This window comes from Galendromus occidentalis, unplaced genomic scaffold, assembly GCF_000255335.2.
Source record: "Galendromus occidentalis unplaced genomic scaffold, Mocc_1.1 scf7180000077516, whole genome shotgun sequence".
In the NCBI taxonomy this organism is placed as follows: domain Eukaryota; kingdom Metazoa; phylum Arthropoda; class Arachnida; order Mesostigmata; family Phytoseiidae; genus Galendromus; species Galendromus occidentalis.
Genome location: NW_003805504.1, coordinates 271,812 through 291,738, shown reverse-complemented (window position 1 = coordinate 291,738; position 19,927 = coordinate 271,812). Strand labels below are relative to the sequence as shown.

Below are 19,927 nucleotides of genomic sequence, written 5' to 3'. Positions count from 1 at the left end.
AATCGGATCGAGATTCCGAGGTGCTCATTCGGATCCTACTCGGATTCCAGATTATCGCAGTCCCATGGGCTGCACGAAAAATGTTACTCGGTCAGACCATTTGCTTCCGCTGATGCGTTAGTCGTATATATACGAGGGGGTACGGGTGGCGAGCGCTTGTTCCACGAGCGAAGAAACTCAAGAAGAGTCCTTTCTCGCGAGTTTCGGGAACCACGTCATCGACATATTTCTGGGAGCATTGTCGCTTCTTCCCTGATTCGGAAGTCGCGTGAGGAAGTCCGAGCGGATCCATTATCGTGAAATCGCCGATGATAGCGCGTGCGAGTGATCCGGACTCGCTCAATCCTTTCGATTCGAGGGGAATGACGCGATATACCCGCGATGTAAAAGCCGGGCAGAGAAGCACTCGGAATGTAAGAGAAGCCCAAGGAAGATTACTTTCTTCTGGTCGACCATTGAAGAGGTATCTGATATGGTATCTTCTCGTAGAACCGAGGATGATACATATGTATATCACAGAACTCATATACGCCGTTTGGAATCCAGGCGCACGTCAAAAAGCGAACACACTGAGGACGAGCCCCTGAAGCGGATCTTCGAAGCGGGTCCGTCCGTTCGAACCACCAGCCGTGGGGGGTCCCCCCCATGACTGGCACAAGGACTCGGCAAGGACTCTGTCGAGGACATTCGGAGGAAATTATCGGAGGCTTGACGCTCCTCTTATGGTTCCGAGACTTCGTCAATTCTCGCTCCGGCAAGCTCAGACAATGATGACCCGATGAGCTGCGCAGTGAGACGCTACCGTTTGAGCTCGGAACAGACGCCCTCACTTACATCGGTAGCGCGTGCTCATTGCGAAAAATTGGCAGGTCGTCGGTGAGAGGCAGGGCAATAGACTCAGCAGTCTGCGACGCAGTGCAGATTCTGATGCAATACTGGAACCAAGCCCAAGCGGTATTGCGTTCTTAATCTACAAGACGGCACTGGATATACGCAGAATCGTATCCAGTTCAAGAGATGGCCTACTGGTCCGAGCATCTAAACCCTTCCCGCTGAGGGGGGAACCACGGCCTTCGTCTTCTCTTTCTGCACGAAAGAAACTCGGCGAGCGGATAAAATCGATCCGTACGCGAAGGAGCTCTCTGTCAAGACGATTCTGCAGGAGGAGACGATGCTTACTCCTCTTGAAAAGCTATGACTGGTTGTATATGAAGAGTAGAGAGAAACATCCTTTTTGTTCTGGTTTTTATAATAAAAATTTTTATTTATGAAAAAAAAACACAGGAACAAATCGATGCTGAGTTGGATCGGTTGTTAAAGAATGGTACTCTCACCAAGGTCGATTTCCCAGAATGGGCAACCCCCATTGTTGTCGTGAAGAAGCCCAATGGCTCCATCAGGGTTTGTGCTGATCACTCCACTGGACTTAATGAAGCGCTTGTGGACATCGATCATCCCTTGCCCAACATGGAAGAAATCATGACAAAGTTTTCCGGCAACAGGGTGTTCTCGCAATTGGATTTGGCTGATGCATATCTCCAGCTCCCATTGGACGAGAGTAGTCACGGTATGACAATGATAACAACTCACAGAGGACTCCTCCAGGATACCCGGTTACAAGCAGGATTCATCTCTTCGTCCTTTCTTTCTCAACGCTGATTCACTGTGCTCAGTCGGTGGGATTCTTCTCTTGAATGAACGCACCGTCATTCCGAAAACAGTTCAAAGTCTGGTTCTTGAGCAACTGCATCGTGGACATCTTGGCATACGTCGTATGAAAGGTTTAGCGCGTCTACATTTCTTCTGGCCAGGGATGAATTCTGATGTCGAGACTTTGGTGCGACAGTGCAATCATTGCGTCCAAACTGAAGCAACGCCCGTGAAGGCTCCTCTTGTGCCGTGGCCGAACACTGGCAAAGCATGGTCGCGGGTTCACATCGATATTGGGGAACCGCGCAAGGGAAATTATTTCATCGTAATCGTTGACAGTTTCTCGAAGTTTATGGATGCCCATTGGCTAACATCGATAACTTCGCAATCCGTGATTGCGTATCTCCGCAGTCTGTTCCGAATTCTCGGGCCTCCCGACACCTTGGTGTCCGACAATGGTCGGCAGTTCACGTCGAGTGAATTTGCCAAGCTCTGTGGAGATCTCAACATCGTTCATCTACGTTGTGCGCCGTATATGCCTCAAAATGACGGGTTGGCGGAGAGGATGGTGAGAACGATCAAGTCCGCTCTCGATACTTCTGTGCACTCCCTGGAGTCCATCGTCTATGCCTACAAGTATACCCCGAATTCTGCTCTTGAAGGCGAAAAGTCACCAAATGAAGTTTTCTTCAGTCGATCTTTGAAGACGCCATTCGATGTTTTCAAGCCTGCCGGAGTTTCTCATGAATGGACGCCTTCTCAGGGAATTTTCAAGGAGCAGTTCGATCGACATCATGGTGTTCGCAATCGCGATTTCCTCCTGGGGGAGGAAGTGACGATACAACTTCCGAGCGGTCGTCGCGTTCCGGCAACCAACCGTGAGCGTTGGTTCAGAAGATGACGAGGATCTCCTCGCTGACTTCACTTCTCCGCCGTCCGATGATCAAGTCTCTTCCGGAATTACTTCTTCGCCCTCACAAGCTTCGAGTCCGGTTTCATCAACGCCACTCGCGATCCGTGATCGTGAACTCACCGTCTCCGACACCGCGTCGCCGGATGATGGTTCGCTCGCTTCGGAGCGGGAACCTTCGGAGTTGTCCACCCAGGACACTAGTGAAGTTTCGCAGTCTCCCGAGTCGTCGTCTCAGGGAACCAGTGAAGTGTCTCCTGTGTCAACGGCCCCAGCACCAACACGAGTCCAACCGGATCGTGCGTGTAAAAGACTTGGTTATCGTTCATTCTTCAACTTCGGAATCTAAGTGTTCTGCTTCCGGAACTCATTTATCTGACGGAGGCATCTGTAGGGTCTTCGCCTATCCCCATCAACACGTAGCATGAGGTGTCTATATAAATGACTGTTGTCATAGAATAAACGACGAAGTACGACTCTCCTCAAACTCTACATTTTTATTCTTTTTGTTTTCGCCAGGAGAGCCGGATTCGATTGAGTGGGGCTGTAAGGGAAAACCTGTGCTCGTCGAGGAGTAGAATCGAGATATTATGTAATTTAGTGTCGATTCGACTCGTCATCCCGAGCTAAGGTGATTCCTCGCACAGCCTTTATTCGCCCCGGGGGCGAAGAGATGAATGTGAGAAGTCGTAGCATCCTGTTCGACGTACGAAATATTTTGTGACGGAAAAACAGGAAAGACGCCGCGAGTAAATCTCCCAGTGAGATTTGAACAGTATCACAGCCTTAGTGCAATCTTCTGTCTTGATTCCTTCCCACTCCTAAAGAGTCCATAAGTCGTGGCCATGCCCACGCGTGTGCTTCAGGAAAATTGAAATTGATTTTACAAAGATTAGATATCATGAAGCCCACATGGGGGGCTTCTTCCAGAACTATCGGTACGATTTTCCGTGATGTGTCTTGAGCGTGGATTCTCTCAGCGTTCTCCAGGAGCCTGGTGGCTTCTTGGTCCTCGGACAAAGCTCGGGAAACCACCACGATCACATTCAAGCAGCGTGTCTGCATTATCTGCAATCGAAAGAAAAATAAGTCCCGGACGGAGAAAGAACAAGGGAGGGGCTCAGCAGGATCATCTTGGAAAGGTTAGAGCCGACCACATGACTAATGTACGATCAGCCACTTCTCGTAGAAGCTCTAGGGAACAAGATGATTACCTCTATCAAAGAATACATGTAGTTGTGTTCCGCGGCAGGAAAGTCTCGCGCCGGCACGAAGAGTCTCACCCCCTCATCTTCAACTCGGGTGACCATTTCTCGTACGAAAACTGAAAAGCAAAACGAGACTCCATTTGGATGCTGCTGCTGACTACAAACTTCTCCGGTCCAATTTATCGTTCCGCGAAGATCCCACTTTTCGTCCCTCAATACCGAATAAGCTGATCTCGGAGCTCGAGTATTCAGTTTCGACATGAGCGAGGCTACCCCTCACCTCAGGGTGCTCTGAACGAGTTCCTACTGAGGTCGAGAAGCTTAGGAGCTCGATCCGGGGCTCGAGTCCTTCCGTAATTCATGGGCGCTTCAACTTACCGACGTCGTCAAGAACGTGTATCACAAACGCTTGGAAAATTGTCTGCTGGACGACCGATGGCTCTCTCTGCCAGTACTCTTTTCGCCGGATGAAATCTCTGCAGTCTTCCAGGATCGACTCCATACAATCGTCCAATACGTCAAAGCGTTCGATACCCTCCATTGCCGAGACCAGTTGTCCTTGAATTATTTGGCGTCCTCGAATTAATTCACGGGTCTACTACTCGATCATTAAATGGTTTAGATATGCTGGACACCGTCTCACCTATGGTAGCTTCCACAGGCCATAATTGCAGAGTTTCTCTGACAGGATCGTTCGATCGTTGAAGTCTCGCCAGCGTGCCTTCAGGCAAAGACACCAGCTGCGTGAGCAGCCGCCAGTCACGGTAGAAGTTCTCTCGCCCTGATCAGATGAAAACTGAGAGTTCCTCAACGAATTCGGCTCCAAAATAGTTTCGCTCATTCTTTCAATGGTTCCGAAGAGCTCGCCCGCGATAATGCTCCGGATGGGAGGCAATCAATACGACTTATGATCCCCGCTGTTGGTAGAGCTCTCTCACCTGGGATAATCTGCTCAACTTCCAGACATCCGGAGAGGAATCCGAGACTTCGAGGTCCGAGACCATGAACAGGAACCGCGAGGAGCTCGTCCAAGTCCTCCATGAGCCTGTCTTGTCGAGTATGATCAGGAGCTCTCGGTACCATCCAACGTACTAGAGTTGGGCGAAGGGCTCACGGTCCGGAGGGTCTTGTCGCACCGTCTTCGGGACTGGGCTTTCCTGGAATCGCGAGTTCGCCACCCGTCATCGAACGAGCTCTCGCTTCCCGGGGCCGAGCGACTATTTCCAACAATTTTCCAGAGCCAAACCGGTTCCAGACGTGGTACCTCTCACATTTAGAGTGACATTCTAGTCTGGGAAGTGACTAATCAACCGCACTCGATCTGGATCTATCGTCCCGCTCGCGGCAGCTGATGCGACTGCCAAGCACATGGTTTCCCGAGCAGCTGATCCGACTTAAAAGTCGGAATGTCTCCTAGGACCGTCCGAAGACCTCGAACCGGGAAATCGGCCACGATAGTTCCCTCGAGTACTCGCAGTGACATTGCGTCGTCCGTGGCTATTACGCACCGACGTTCGGCTCGAACAAGGTCTCGATCCGGGTTTTACGACAGCTCTCAAAGTTTCCGCGGCTTCCAGTGTCCGCCGTTTAGGGATACACTTCTTCCAATCTAGTCATCGGAGAGCTCCACAGAATTGCCGTGGAAGTGATGTTGCGCGCGGGGGTTTCGATGAGGAGCGCGGTGGCCCTACGTGCTCATCCTGGACTTCCACCTGTGGGCTTTCCGGTCAGAAGACACATCAGATCAAGTTGTTCGTCGGCCCAGAAGCTCGAAGTCGATCTGAAGTTCGAAGATGGCAAAGAAGCCTTCAAATCGAAGACAACAACTGAGCTGCTAAGAGCGTACTTCGTTTTGAAGCTTTCGTCGGTGGATTACATTGTCAATCACAATCGGCAGGTCAGTCTATCCACTAGAGTGTGATTGTTGCGGAAAAGCATTGCTGACGTCGGTTGTCGAGACTTGATCCGTGTCTGACCGCGATGATGATCTGAAGTAGCGCTTTTGCTCCCCGTGGCTGCCTCGGATTGCAAAAACCGAGGTGATCGAATGCTGCGAGCGAAACTTCGGAAATTCAGAATCTGACAGTCACATATGAGGCTGACGTCAAGAAACCATACACTGTGCCAGTAGGGCGAGCCTCAAGGCCGAATGGTCTCGCGCTGCATGCTTCCTGCCCATCTTGGACCGCGTGAGCGGCTACTGCGTTTTTGTCGGATCTTACGCGTCGCACTCGCTCCTGATCGTATTCTCATGAGCTCTTCTCCGGTATTCGAAGAGACGCAAATCCATTCACCACCAACCTCGGGTGCGCTCATCGCAACCGGCGGACTTCCGAAAGCAGTCTCCGGCTCTACCCGGAAGACAGCTATCCAGCTGACGGTCAAGGTCGCATTCCGCTGGCGCCTGGAACACTTTCTCTTATCATCTCGTGAATGTGCCCCACGTGATGGTCTCGTTGTTGAACTGGCCCTGGTCGAAGAAGTAAGAGTATTCGAGATGCCGAGAGGTCGAAATGCAGACGCGATATACGAAAACACTGTGAACGAATGCGATTCCCCCCGGAATCGGTCAGCCGCAAAACTCCATCTGGACTCGAGAAATCGCTTCAATGCGGTCTTCTATTTTTAATACCTAATTCCACATTTCACACACACATTCCACACTGAATTCACGCTACTCCTCCGGGAGCTCGACTCCGAACTGTATTTACATATGCGGTCCCCTGACTGAATAATCTGCTCAATATTCGTCGGTCCCTGGAGTGTGCCCTTGATTCACGGAGCCCTTGATTGGGAAGGATCCGAAAACTTCGAATCGGACCTAGTCACGGGAGAATCGATTTCCGACTAAGTAGACCTGGATCGATCACAACGTGTCGCTTCCGACTCCCCTGAATAAAGGGGGCTGTCAAATGAGCGATCCCAGCCAGACCTTGACTCCGATGCATCGATCCGCGCTGTAAAAGTCTTTGTCGAGCCCCTGTACGCGTCGGAAGCCATCGTTTCGGATCACAAGCCCCCTCTGTGGAACGGAATACCGAGGTGTCTCGAGAGAGACTCAGTAGAGCTCCACGAGGGAGTCGGACCTCTATCCATCGATCGATGGATAACGACGGGAGCGACGGATGTTTGGTATCTTCAGGAGACATTGCTCTGTTCTGCGTAGCCGAAGAGCGAGATGTCATCTCGGAAAAAAGTCGAAGCTCTCTTGCGGATGGCCTCGGGGACGTCTTCATAATACCTGGAAAGAGGATGACCAGAAGGATCATAGTGCTCAACTCTGGTCAGCTCGGGGTTTATTCCATCATATATAGCCAGCTGGAACTCTTTGGGAGGTCATCCATTCCATCAGACCGAGATCTGGATCTCTAGATGCGAAAATCTCCTCGACACCGGAAATACTCACGCCTCCATGACAGCGTGGGACGGTTGAGTTCTTGTATAAGTTTGTTCCCGCGACGGGAACTTCCACTCCGTGTGGATGCGCCTCGATGTCGTGATGTAACTCAGAACGTATTCAGAATCTTCCTGCAGTGTTTCGTATTTTCTGCGATCGAGACTCGGGTTCAGTGTTGGATATTCGAAACGGATACTGTCCCGAGCTGAGGCGGGCTCAAATAAAGGATTCAGAGGTCTCACCCGATGAAATCGAATGCGATCTCGCAAGGATGACAGATCTCGTGGACCGCTTGCCAATGCTCGTTTTTCTCTGCGTTTTCTGACGAAACATACTCCAGGAAGTTTCGGAAACTCGGAATACCGTCGCTCAGAGCCTCATGAGATTCTGGAGTTCCATTGACGTTTGGAGTCTTCATGAACTCGCCATATCGCCGTCGGAAGTAGTCACTGTATGCGAACTCGAATTTGTTCCGGTAGGTAGACAGGAGACGCTCCAATGGGTTTCTGGAAGCGCACGCCCTATGGGTTCAGCAGCTTCCTGCTCTCTCGATCTATTCCTACTCGTGATCGATTATAATTCTCAAAGTATCTGTGCAAAGTGAGGCTTCCCTGAAACCTGTTCGCGCACCTGACGATCAAGAATTTGAAATATTGAGAGCTTTGCAATCTTCCGTCCCTAGTGTTGTTGATGACTGCCCATTCTTGTTTATGACCCGCGTCTGGCGGGAACGCGAGTGGATTCGTCTGTGGATCTCGCAAAGATAAGAGTACTCGTTTCCAGTTCGTAGAAGCAGCCTGGAATTCGGAAGTTTCAGATGCAGGATGCATTCCACTCGAATTGCGTGGTCTGTCTGAAAGTAGCCGAATCAAGCAATCTGCTCTTCAAATTCGGCCATCCGTCAGTATGACTATTTCTCCTAGCCGCCTACCTTTGGCACGGAGCAATAAATTATCCGGAGATCATCATCGACAATCAAGTTCCGAGTTCTCAGATCGCCGTTCCATGCGCGATGCCTGTCCTCGATTCTCGAGCATGCTCGCCGAAGCAGGATCTGACGGCTCCTTTGTCGATCAAGTACATTCGCAGTCCCTGAAGATTGAGGTCATGGGTTACTCCTTGTCTTTTCCGAGTTCCTAGCGGCGAGCTCCAGAGTGAAACTGGGAGCTCTCGATCTGCGCCTGAGCCACCGCGTTCATGCTCGGTGGACCTGGTCCGCCTATCTGAATATCATAGCCATCCATGCAGATGGTGAATCTTGTCTCCTCGGTCTCGACATTTCACCGGTATTCGACGGAAGATGCCCTCTGGAGTCGATCCCGAATCTCGCAGAATGGGTCGTCAAGTAGATCATCCAGACACTGCAACACGCCAGTAGCAGCAATCTACAGCCAGGGCCCCGCGACATTCCGGACGAGGTGGCTCTCATTTCAGTTCGATCCTCCTGATAAATCCAAAGGCGGTGACTGAGAAAATAACACCTGTAGGCATGCTGAACTGATCCCCGACGGAGCCCGCCGGGATCCGCTACCGGACAACCGGGACGATCCAACATCCTGGGGTAGAATATTGCGAGAGAAGGCCGGGGTATCCGACACGCAGCACTTGAGAAACCGGGCTACGCAGGCAAAGTAGAGGAAAACTTAGCTTAGCGACTCACCTACATGCAGCCCAGCCGATTTTGTGGCGTTCCGCTCTCAGTAAACTCGGTCTAGCAGGAGAACTTGATGACCCTCGCTCAAGAAGCGGACTGAGGTCGAAGGCGCGCATTTTCCTTCCCAACTGAGTTTGTCGGCCATCTTGGGTTTGTTGAAGTTCCCGAGTCTGAAAAAGTAGTGTCGCCGAGAACTAATTTGCTCCGTCGAAGAATCACGCGCCCTTCCCAGAAACTTGAATAAGGGGACTCCCATCGAGCTGCATCGACTTAGTCATATCCTAACGGACGTCTGGAACACCACGCGGGGGAGAAAAACACAGGATGACAATATGCCGAATGGCCGGCGGCTCCGAGATCTCAAATGTGAACAGAAAACATCCAGTCCAGCCCTCTTCAATGAATCAAACATCTTCCGCCGGCATGGGAGACGCTTATCCGATATCGGGGCTCAGAAGTACGACTCCCCATGTGCGGAATATTTCCCTGTCTGCCTTGATCCGCTTTCCTTGTCGGGACTACCACAGCTTGGCGAGTCCCGCTAGCCTTCCTCAAGGGTTCACTGAAGGGGCCGGGGTATCCTAAACTTAGCAACTATCAAAAAGGAAGTCGGGGTGGAACGGAATTAGAGCGCCGGGGAAATCCTGTTTCAGCGGAGAGCCGAGATATCTCGATGTGATATTCTCTGTTGGCTCTTCTCCCCTCATGCCGATCCACCTTTCTGGCTTTCGGGAACCATCATCGTGGAGAGGTCGAAGCTTATACTTTATGACCAAACACATTAAGAAGAACATTAATGATTACAGCTCATGTCCTTGGGCCAGAAATTCTTGGGAAAGAAACTCTTCCATGCGTTGATGAAGAGGACTTTTTACGGACACTTCGTGGGAGGTGAGAACTTTTCTTCTCTTCCAGTCGGCCCCGCTCGAGAAGAGCCTCTTGTCAGCAAGCTGCCCAGGACAGATTTTGACGCACGTTGATTCGAACCCATTTCCCCAGGTGAATCAGAAAATGCTATAAAACCAACCTTGGAACGTCTCCGCCGCTTCGGTGTCAAGAGCATCCTGGACTACAGTGCTGAGGAGGATCTCAGGCAAGTCTGACGACTCGGGTCGATCGAGCTCGGCACTCTCAGCGACGAGCGATTGCGTTTGTTCGAAAGTCTGAAGATTCCCTCCGTTTCCAGCGAAGAACGGGCCAGGGAAATCGAGATGGCATCAACGATTTCGGCGGCTCCCTCAGACTCTGTTGATATAGACACACCATCGGAGAACGAAGACGTCGCGAGTGAACTGGCTCAATTCAAACCACAAAAAAAGTTCGCTGATCCCCGGAGATTCCAACCAACTGCTAGAACCTATTTTTACCTGAGCGAAGCACAATGTGAGAAGAATGTAGAAATTTTCCTCAAGTCGATCGACGCTGTCGCTGGTACCACGCAAGGGACGGGTCTGGCAGCCATAAAAATGACCGCCCTCGGGAGACCCCAACTCTTGGTGAGTAGAACACCAGAAGACGTCCCTCGTGGGATCTTGCGCTCGATTCCCCGGAGCTCCGAATCTGACTGCTCAGTCGTCTTCCTCTCATCTAGATGCAACTGTCAGAAGTCATCATACACACACGAAAACTTTTTCGCGACGTGACGGGCAAGGAGAAGCTCATGGCTCTCGAGCAAGTGACTCCAGAACAAATCGACGAACGTCTCCATATCGACAAGGATCATGAAGAATACCAGAAATTCTTGTCGGGTATGGATTACGACAAAAAAGGGTGAGGAATATTGAATATTCGTAGTTCCCATGATTCTTTCAAGGTCATGGTCACAGTTCACAGTCATCCCCGCAGTGTCACAGATTCCCCTCCCCTGCAGATTGATGAATTTGTTCACATGGAGTGGACTCGTGGACACGCGAGGAATGATTTCGGATATTTTCAAAGTTCCGAACCTCAGAACGGGGAAAATGGAACCGATAATTTCCGCTCTCACAGAGGACGAAGAAGAAATGTTCAGGTACGAATATCGAGACTATGTTTGCAAGCTCTGCATCCGATTGAAGACGCTGAAGAGCTCGATCCCGCTTCCGAAGTGTAATATTTGTAATCGAATGATTACCTCTCTCAAGGAACATGATGCGACGCGTCAATACCATTGCGAGACATGCCGAATCCACCGGTGTGCGGGTGATGGTCGACGCTGAGCAAACATACTTCCAGCCCGCGATAAGTCGTCTCACAACGGAGCTGATGAGGAAATACAATAAGACCAAGGTAGTGCATCGGTGATGCGTCCGTTCGAGCATATTGGAACGATTCTTCGACTTTCTCATCTCATTCCACCGGAGGACCGGGGATTCTGATAATTCATTCGGTTTCTCCCAAAACAGCCGATCGTATTCAACACGTATCAGTGCTACTTGAAAGACGCCTTCGATTGTGTGCAGCGCGACGTCGAATTATCGAAACGTCAAAACTTCTACTTTTCGGCGAAGCTGGTCAGGGGAGCCTACATGGAGCAGGAACGACTCCGAGCGAAAACCGTGGGATACCCCGATCCTATCAACGATTCGTATGAAGCCACGAACGAGATGTATCATAAAGTGAGCTGAAAATACGTCGATGGTTCTATTTCGGTCCTTCGAATATATGGATATATGTATGTAACTCGGGCAGCATAACGTCGGATTCCTTTTCGTCCACGTTGTCCGTCTCATCCTCGTTTCCCACCTCCTCATTCGGTCGGAATGCCCCCAGGTGCTCGATTACCTCCTGCAAGAGATCGTGAAGTCTGGGAAGTCCGGAAGGGTCTCGGTCATGTGCGCGACCCACAACGAGAACACGGTGCGATACGTTGTGCGCCGGATGAAAGAACTCGGCATTGGAAGGTCCGAGAGACTCGTGTGTTTCGGTCAGCTGTTGGGAATGTGTGACCAAGTTAGTTTTCCCCTCGGTAAGTCGCTCCCTCACCGCCTTTAGCCTTCGGCGAACGCAATCGAGATATTGATGTTCATGCAGCGAAGACCTTTAAATGATCTCTCGTTTCTGCTCCTAATCGAGGGACGACATTTCACCTCAACATTTGATTTCCAGGTCAGGCCGGATACTCAGTGTATAAATATGTACCTTATGGCCCCGTTGACGAGGTAAGTTCGATTCTGCGATGGTGCTGGGAAGAGATTCCTCAAAATATCAGACAATTCATTTTCTCATGCACAGGTGATGCCTTACCTCTCACGGCGAGCAGTCGAAAATAATTCCTTGTTGAAGAAAGTTTCTAAAGAACTCGACATGCTACGCAAAGAAATCTTCCGGCGAGCTAAGCAAGGCGAATGGAGACATCTACCCTCGGAGGAGCTCATGACCGCGTGAATCCATTCATCCGATGTTCGATTCTAATCCGTCTCCGGGCTGGGAAATCATGTCGTTCTCAATCCGTCTTTCCTCTCCTTCCCCACCAATCTTCACCGCCAAGACACGCTCTCTGGCGTCGTATGACAACTAGAGCCCTCCGATGTGTGTCTTACTTTAAAGATCTTATAATAACTTTCTCCGGATCCGTCCAAGGAATGTATAAGATGTATCTTATTCGAGGAAAGGTATCTGGAGATGCTTTTTCTGTGGAGTTGACGAATTTCGTGTTTTCCGGATTCCGAGGAATCTTTTTAGGTTGACAGAACTTTCGATCGGTGCGACATGGATCGTTTTTTTTGTGGAGTTTTAAACAGGGCCGCCGATTCAGCGGATTCTAACCTAGAGCGCCAGCTCTCCACATCATTCCCCGTTCAATTTTGCTGCGATCCTTGATCTGCGACGAATCGTGCTGGTCTCCCTTGGTCTCGTATCGTGTCACCTTGGACGCCGTGTGGATTCATTTCCCAGTCCCGTTCATCCCATGGGCGGAGTGGTCCGAGCAGCTAACTCATTGAGAGCTGCGGGGCATGATGGAAGAGGGCTGGAGGCTTGGGATGCTGATGCGTTCCTGCGTTCTGGCACTGAATCAGGGGAAGTTTCAACGCGAGGGCGCGCCTGACTGCTTCGAAGGATTTCGGAAGCACCACCGAGACCTGTGAGCCGAGGGAGGGGACGCTCTCCGTATGATTTCGGTCGTCAGAAGTTTCACCCCTTTGCTGATGGGATCCGCGAGGAATTTATTCCCTCGAGATCGATCGACCTTTCGTCCGGTCGCATTCAGTCTCATTCCGCATATTCCCCATAGACCTCCTATGTATCTTGAACCGGTAGAGCCACCCTTGCTCTCAGTTGTGTAAGATGATTGCGAAACCGCTGTAAACCCAGATCAAAATAAAACTCTCAATGCACATTCGAGGGCACTATGCCGCGCATTTTTTTTTAAGAAACTCGCATGATCATCTGCCACGACGTTGTCATCTGCTCGTATATCACTCGGTGGTTCACTCAAGTGTGGCTCCACTTCGTCTGTCAAGGGCCACAAAGCTCGCGGTGGATCCTTGGCCGCGGTTCCAGGCCCCTCTCTTCGAATAATCTATGACGAGCCGGAAACTTTAGTTATTGGAGTTCCAGGAACTTCTCTGCCAAGCCCATACCCCTAAGAACATGCGGCCATTGAGGCTCGCCGCCGCTGTTGGTCTCGACATGCCCAGAGGAATGCAAGGATCATTCCCAAAGAACTTCTCGTGTCTTTATTGAGAGTTTCGCTACGGTACGATCTCGACCTCACATGCAATTACAGCCGTGCGAAATATTTACAGATAATAGAAGAATGGAGACATGAGGCTTATCGCTCCCACGTGACTTTCCTCAAGTTCGACGGCTTTCTGAACCTTCGACTGGAGCCTAGCGAAGTCAGCCGTCGTTTACCTCAAGAATTCTAGCTTACAAATAGATGAAATTGAACCTGGGGAGCGGAAATTGAGTTTCCAATGAGTTACTGCGTTCAAATAGTCGGTTTTCGGAGTAAGATTGGATGTTCGATGAACGTATGACATTTGTTCCGAGCAGGGGATAAATCTCCGCCCGAGTGTAAGTGGGCTTGAAGCGTCTCACCTGCTCAATGTTTGTGGCAGTGACGATATGATGGGTCCGTAACCTTGAGAGTTGTCATAGAGCTCGAATAAGGGAGCCGCTACGAGTTTATAATTCTTGGGCACGGCGAATAGAGCTGAAATAAACAGATGGGAGACTTGAGTTACGGTTCGACGTTGTGTCTCGTAGAAAACATCATACAACTTACTCTTACTCCTCTGCTCGTTTTCGCTATTGATTTAGACGTTCGTACCTACGTTCGAATATTTCTCATGTTCATTCCGAGGCATATGACCAAATTATTTTCTCTCAACACAGTATGTGAGAACCCATTCGGAACTATTCGGAAACATTTTCGCTACATTGCTATATGAACTACAGGACGACATTTTCTCCTCAAGAGACTCCGATATTAACTGATGCTCTGAGATATAACATGTATAACACATTTCATCCGCGTGAATGTTCTGACTCCCTCACAAAACTCGCGGACACTCGCGGCGACTCCCACCTCGTCCTCCGTCTCATGCTGACGTGTATTTTAAAGTCAGCGTCACAACGTACTACACTTGACTGACAGCATGGATTCTGGATTTCCCTATGTGAACGGTGCCGAACTTGGGGATCGGGGCCCAAAGACTCTTGTTCGTATCGACGCTCTAACAATCCGATCGAGCATACTCTCTGGAACTCGATTCCTGAGAAATAGATCGTCCGGATCAACGACACGGAATTTCGGCGCAGTTTAACCTCCTTCACTCGCATGATAACCCGTAATTCGAAATCCTGGCTCGCTTGCAAGCTGCAGGAGCACGCCGATTTCGTATTGCTCCAATCCACTTGATTAATTATTCTAGATTACCACGTCGGATATAATGAATAATTAGGTAGAATGCTTCTCAATAGCAATGCCTAGACCGACGCCATAGCGTTAAATTCTCAAACGTCAAGCACCCCCTTGCCGGTTGGGTACCGCATCGTAGTTTCTATGCAACAGGATAACATTGTGCGTTCTCCGTATCTGTGCGCGCGAACCGATTCAAGAGCTCGATGCACTTGTGTCTGAACATATCGTAAACGTTTACACTTCTATCCTATGCTCCTCCGTCAGAAACACTGTGCGTGACGAGCCGCGTAGTTCGAAAATTCAACGACAAGCGACTCTCTGAGGAGGAAAAACCGGCTCCTCTCGACGAATCGCATCCTCAACACAGAATACTCCCGATTCTATCACGAGTTTCCATAGATTCTCCCGGAGCCGTAGGCTCTCGAAAATAAGTCTCGCATGACTCCTCTCCGGTGACAACGATGAATTTCGGAAACTCAAGCTCGAGATTAAATTTCAACACACGATTGGAAAGGATCAGATCTATGATCTAGGTAGAATACGGAATGATGAAAGATGTGGCATGCGAAACAATCTTCTTGTGTTGTCTACAATTCGTGAACGACGCGTAGTCATGGAAGGCAGAAGCGAAAATCGCTCAATAGGTAGACGGGCGCTTGCCGCACGGTAAATAAAAACGGTCCCAGCAAGGCATCGTGATATTCTTGGTGATATTCGATTCGAGCCCCAACGATTTTAGCACACGGAGTGAGTCCAGAAGATTTCACAGGACTGTCGAAAGAAACATAGTCAGATCGTGAAACTGAAGCACTTCGAGGATCGTAACCTTGATTCCCTAAATATTTTCCTATACTCAATCTTAGGCAGAGATGGTCTCCGAGCTTTCATATTTTTTGCTAGCGCATATCGGGTCATCTAGAAGAACACATTGAGGTGAAGTGAGACCAATCGCGCGGGTGCGTCTAAATACCTTTCTCCGGCAACTGCACCAGAAATAGCCGTTTATGTTCTTTCGGCTTCGTGATATGCGGCAGAATGTAGGGGTATTGGGCTGGCTCGAAATTGGGTCTCCACCAGTTACCGACTGTGTCTTCTATAGTCCACTCTTGCTTCACTCCGTCTTGTCTCCCGAGCGTCTGCGGAAAGAAAGGCGTTCAATCCCTGGTGCGGACCGCCTTGTCCCGGCAAATCGGCTACGAGCTCGAAATTACGAAAAACATTCACCTCGGACATGAGTCTTTTCAATCCTTCGACTTCGTCCTCGCCGGGGTTCAGTTCCCCACCGGGTCTGCGGCGAAGACAAAAAGGTCAGCTGTAATTCTCTTATCACTCCCATACCATATATATATTCGATTTCACCTCCGAGAGCCAAAGCAGGTAGCGGTAATTATTCGAGATTATGTGGATCCTACTCACAGCTTGAAGAATGTGGTTCCAAGCTGTAGGAGAAGTACATGGGGTAGACCGTGCTCGTGAACTAAAAGTACGCCCTCTACTGAACGACGCATTCCAATTTTCTCGAACTCCTCGCGCATTCGCTGGAATCTCGCTGGGACGGAAGGGTCCTTCTCGTAGAGTGCTTCTTTGGTCCCGAACGTGTAATTCGTTAGAGGGTACCTGGAATCGGAGGGAGCAATGATTCCACGGGTAGCCAGACATGTGGATGATTCGTGCCGATCTGGAAATTTTGAATCCCCTCATCTGGGGTAGAGGTCGGACACTGAGTCGCTGTCAGCTTCGGTGATTCCGAGACAATAGGGACGGGGGGAGGGGAAATCATGATTCATCGTGGAGATGAGGAATGCCTCATCGAACATGTTGCCAGAGGGCGATTGGGACCCCATACGACGTCCACGATCGGGTTTCATCCGAGTGATCGGAAATAGAGTCGTCCATCGATTCTGAGCTGGTATACAAAGCCCCTCGCGGTCTCTGTCGAACGCCGAAACTTCGATGAGTCCATTTGAGTATCCGAGAATGACTTGAGCCGATAAACAGGTCGAACCGATGGCAACGAGTAAAATCCGCCCGGCGCGAGAAGCCATTCGACGAAAGCTTGCCGGATGCTCGCTGTGGAGTTTCCTCGGCTCCAGAAACTCCGGCAAGTTTCCTCGGCGTTTGACATCGGCGAGAGAACAACCACGATCAACGACCCTCAGTTGGAACACTCACAGGTTAACGGTGCGATTGAGAGTGAAACTGAGCACATTCGATGGATTGGAGGCCATGTATTTCCCTTGGAATTGCGCCTGCGAGCCGCCACGGCTCCAACCACTTCCGCGCTGAGACGACGCTGTCTTGCTCATTTTGACCGTGTTCAATCAGGTCGGTTTCGCGGCGATGGAACACGACCCTGACGGCTTCTAATAGAGATCACTTTGTTCTGGATAAGCGCGAGTGATGAACCCGGTCCCAAACGGAATCAGTGAACCACCCTGCCGCTTCTTTCGCCACACGAAGACAATCTGCTGCCGAAACACAAACAGAAGCACCAACGGCGGCCGCCGAAACCAACAACAAACGCTGCCGGCTCGCATCGACACACGCCAGGTTCACACCCCTGTGTGGGATTCGGATTTCGTGACTGAGGAAAGGCGGGCTCCCTTGTTAGCTTCGTCACTGATTATTATTTACATTTCGAAAACCATCGTGACCGGTCAGCGGATGTATTCCAATCTCTGTAGCCACGAGGGAGGAATCGCGGGAGCTATATTGCTGCTGAACGTCGTATCTGAACCGACAGAATTAAAAGAAGAATTGAAAGAAAGAATTAAGAGACACTATATACATTCTAAATCTAAGCTTTTCTTTCGGTGTATGTACCGCGAGAGCCAGCTAATGATACGCCTTGAATCGCTCAAGACGAAATTCGGAACCTCACGTTCGGACTCTGCTGGATCGACCCATCGTATCACCGAGTAAGGAATGGAGGGGAGGAAATTCGCAGCATGCTGCTTCTAGTTTCCGAACTTATCCATTCCCGAAGAGGGGCATACTCGTGTATTTTCTGCGGAATACGTACATAGATCGTAAGGATATTTGACGCGGCGCGAAAATACGCTTACTTTATTATTCATTCCATCGATTAATCCACGCGGATGATACCCCTATCCCAGTTCGAGGAACATCGGACACCCTCACTCTCTTGATCCCACCGATTCTAGACAGAGGATTTTTTCCGCTTCATCGATAGGGGGGGTGACTGATGACTGATGACGTTGGGGAAAGGAAGATCAAGCTCCAAGTCGATGTTTTAATGCACTTCGAAGCCTCGGAACCCGCGAATTCTGCCTACGACGGTCATGGAACCCGTCCCTGACGGTAACATGCGCTGGATTCTTCGGGTTTTCACATCCGAGGAATGCCTCCCCCCGATCGTGTTGGGTTCATACGGAGCAAAAATTCAGCCGCGCCAATCTCCACCACTCGTCGCTTCGGATAGCTTTCAGAACTGCCCTCTCCCAATCAGATTTCCTCGGGAAGAGGGCCGCCGATTTTCATGAATGGAGACTCCAATCGATCAGAACACCCATTTATATCTCATATCTAAGGAGCAGTCACAGACCACAACCCCTAGAAACTGCGAACAATTCGGTCCATTCATAAATACGCTACGATAGGCTATTCACAGGACAACACGAGCTCACGGGTCAGATGATGTGGTGCACAAGCATACAGTGAACGACATTGATGGCGGCAGACCATCGATCATACTTAAATTTGTTTAGTCCTCGAGTTTGAGTCCAGTTCAAGCATTGAAGTCCGTTTGCGGTCTCTCAACCTTGTCCATGAATTTCGTGAGCGATTTCGTACCGTGATCCTCAGCCTCTCCGATAAGCACGCCTCCTCTGAATCCCAGAACATTGGGGATGAGTCTCCTGCTGAACCTCCGCGTGAAATCGTCGGCCAGTCTTTCGTTGCGAACGACGTCAACCATCGCAAGATCGATTGTTGGCCGAGCCAAAGCGAGTTGCTTCAACTCGCCCATGACGAGCTTGCACGCCATGCAGTGTTCCGACGTCAGAGCCACGAGAACCGGTCGAGGATTGTGGAGAACTCTACGCTCGAAATCATTGGAGTCCGTGAGTTCCATGATTTCACCTCGGACGACGGGGGCCGAAGCCGCGAGAAAGACGAATACCGTGCCGAATATCAGACGCACCATTCTGAGCCGTGGGTTCGCGGGATTCGCGTCGCCCCTTCCTTTTATTGGCAGCGGGTCATGACCCGCTACGCTTTCGCGCGATTCTCTCATTTTTTTCCTCTGCTTCGAAGCTATAGCAAATTATTGATTTGAACCCGCTACCGACCCCCATCACGATCGATTATTCAGCCAATTTTCTAATAATCATGGCATTTTGGTTACGCGGCGACGGTGTGAAAGATAATTCGTGAGTGATTAGGAGGAAGTCACGCGGTGAACGTATCGATGAAAGCTTGCATCAGTTTAGTAATTGGGATGAAACGAATACAATCTATCAGGCTAGCTTCGGGAGGTTCTGCTAGCGCTGCAGGGGGCGACCCTTCTGGCGGAAATTTGTTCGACAAGCGGAGCCGCTTTGAAGCCGCTTCCAAATTATCTTCTGACGATCTTCATCGTTGACGAATCGATTGTCTCCAATCAAATATTCACCTCATTCAGTCAGTCGTATTCCCGCTCATCCCGAGTATACGTGGAGCTTCACTAGACCGAGGTATGACTACGCTGCATCCGGGTCGGAATTTTCCCCACTCAGGGTCCCGCTGATAGCCTGGAATTGAATATCGGACAATCAACGCCAGGTTTAATCAGACTTCATTTGACTCCAATTTTCGGAAGCGGAAGTTAAATGATTTTTTTCGGATATCCGTCCCTTCATCTCTCCGAATGAGCGCGTCCCCGAATGTCTCCGGGAGCTCTCTAGTTATTTTGTGGGTTCCGAGGCGGAAGGAGGAAGGAGAAGCTTTCGGAAGGCTGCGAGGAGGTCAGAATGACGTCTTAGGAGACAATGTCTCGGTCCCGAGAGACGTGATGTCGCGAAGCCTATGAACACCCTAGTTGGCAACTTCTGTCTGAAGAACGCAATTCCCCAATCACTGCGTCAAGCTCAGTGTGAGCGTTACTCCGGTCAAGCCTCATCCCCTTCAGAAAGAGCGCTTTCGTCCTCGCTACGCTCCCGTACGTCTCGCACAATAGTTCTCGCCAGAGATGGACTCCTTTCTCTCAACACCGGTGTTTTATTCCTGTCCCTCGTTGTGTTCCCCGAGTCGGAGTCCACAT

At 50.2% G+C, this 19,927-nt stretch overlaps 4 protein-coding genes across 5 annotated transcripts; 2 read left to right on the top strand and 2 right to left on the bottom strand.

Moving 5' to 3' along the window:
• Positions 1-1,467: 1,467 nt before the first annotated feature.
• On the top strand, positions 1,468-2,551 carry LOC100902328 (uncharacterized protein K02A2.6-like). Its single transcript, XM_003747344.1, has 2 exons — positions 1,468-1,567; positions 1,722-2,551. Exons 1-2 carry the CDS (start codon positions 1,468-1,470, stop codon positions 2,549-2,551), a joined length of 930 nt encoding a protein of 309 aa, XP_003747392.1.
• Positions 2,552-3,079: 528 nt separating this feature from the next.
• Myd88 (myeloid differentiation primary response protein MyD88) lies at positions 3,080-5,124 on the bottom strand. Its single transcript, XM_003747323.2, has 5 exons — positions 4,707-5,124; positions 4,412-4,549; positions 4,147-4,326; positions 3,775-3,884; positions 3,080-3,628 (listed from the first exon to the last, which is right to left on the bottom strand). Exons 1-5 carry the CDS (start codon positions 4,849-4,851, stop codon positions 3,347-3,349), a joined length of 855 nt encoding a protein of 284 aa, XP_003747371.1. The 5' UTR covers positions 4,852-5,124; the 3' UTR covers positions 3,080-3,346.
• Positions 5,125-5,385: 261 nt separating this feature from the next.
• Positions 5,386-12,852, top strand: slgA (proline dehydrogenase slgA). The gene is made up of 11 exons (XM_003747343.2): positions 5,386-5,665; positions 9,626-9,710; positions 9,819-9,912; positions 10,006-10,315; positions 10,411-10,589; positions 10,690-10,830; positions 10,943-11,087; positions 11,204-11,416; positions 11,571-11,766; positions 11,907-11,959; positions 12,033-12,852. The coding sequence occupies exons 1-11, from the start codon at positions 5,417-5,419 to the stop codon at positions 12,183-12,185; spliced, it is 1,818 nt and encodes a 605-aa protein (XP_003747391.1). The 5' UTR covers positions 5,386-5,416; the 3' UTR covers positions 12,186-12,852.
• A 607-nt stretch (positions 12,853-13,459) lies between these two features.
• Cpsf5 (cleavage and polyadenylation specificity factor subunit 5) lies at positions 13,460-17,183 on the bottom strand. 2 transcript variants are annotated; one of them, XM_003747322.2, is made up of 6 exons: positions 16,840-17,183; positions 16,084-16,284; positions 15,892-15,955; positions 15,638-15,803; positions 13,842-13,956; positions 13,460-13,692 (listed from the first exon to the last, which is right to left on the bottom strand). In XM_003747322.2, the coding sequence occupies exons 1-6, from the start codon at positions 16,971-16,973 to the stop codon at positions 13,671-13,673; spliced, it is 702 nt and encodes a 233-aa protein (XP_003747370.1). In that variant the 5' UTR covers positions 16,974-17,183; the 3' UTR covers positions 13,460-13,670. The 2 variants fall into 2 exon arrangements, with proteins under 2 accessions (XP_003747370.1, XP_018496524.1); XM_018641008.1 differs by lacking the exons at positions 13,460-13,692; positions 13,842-13,956 and adding an exon at positions 15,425-15,438.
• Positions 17,184-19,927: the final 2,744 nt, after the last annotated feature.

What these genes read in the sequence shown, in the direction of transcription:
- LOC100902328 (XM_003747344.1), top strand. Translation starts at nt 1,468, where the DNA reads ATGGAAGAAATCATGACAAAGTTTTCCGGCAACAGGGTGTTCTCGCAA. An exon ending in ATTGGACGAGAGTAGTCACG is followed by an intron (nt 1,568 to 1,721) that starts GTATGACAATGA and finishes TTCCGAAAACAG; the next exon opens with TTCAAAGTCTGGTTCTTGAG.
- Myd88 (XM_003747323.2), bottom strand. Translation starts at nt 4,851, where the DNA reads ATGGTACCGAGAGCTCCTGATCATACTCGACAAGACAGGCTCATGGAG. An exon ending in GCCTGTGGAAGCTACCATAG is followed by an intron (nt 4,327 to 4,411) that starts GTGAGACGGTGT and finishes AAATAATTCAAG; the next exon opens with GACAACTGGTCTCGGCAATG. An exon ending in ACATGTATTCTTTGATAGAG is followed by an intron (nt 3,629 to 3,774) that starts GTAATCATCTTG and finishes TTTCGATTGCAG; the next exon opens with ATAATGCAGACACGCTGCTT.
- slgA (XM_003747343.2), top strand. Translation starts at nt 5,417, where the DNA reads ATGTTGCGCGCGGGGGTTTCGATGAGGAGCGCGGTGGCCCTACGTGCT. An exon ending in ATGGATTACGACAAAAAAGG is followed by an intron (nt 10,590 to 10,689) that starts GTGAGGAATATT and finishes CCTCCCCTGCAG; the next exon opens with ATTGATGAATTTGTTCACAT. An exon ending in CGAACGAGATGTATCATAAA is followed by an intron (nt 11,417 to 11,570) that starts GTGAGCTGAAAA and finishes GAATGCCCCCAG; the next exon opens with GTGCTCGATTACCTCCTGCA.
- Cpsf5 (XM_003747322.2), bottom strand. Translation starts at nt 16,973, where the DNA reads ATGAGCAAGACAGCGTCGTCTCAGCGCGGAAGTGGTTGGAGCCGTGGC. An exon ending in GGTGCAGTTGCCGGAGAAAG is followed by an intron (nt 13,957 to 15,637) that starts GTATTTAGACGC and finishes TGTTTATTTCAG; the next exon opens with CTCTATTCGCCGTGCCCAAG. An exon ending in CTGCCACAAACATTGAGCAG is followed by an intron (nt 13,693 to 13,841) that starts GTGAGACGCTTC and finishes TCCGCTCCCCAG; the next exon opens with GTTCAATTTCATCTATTTGT.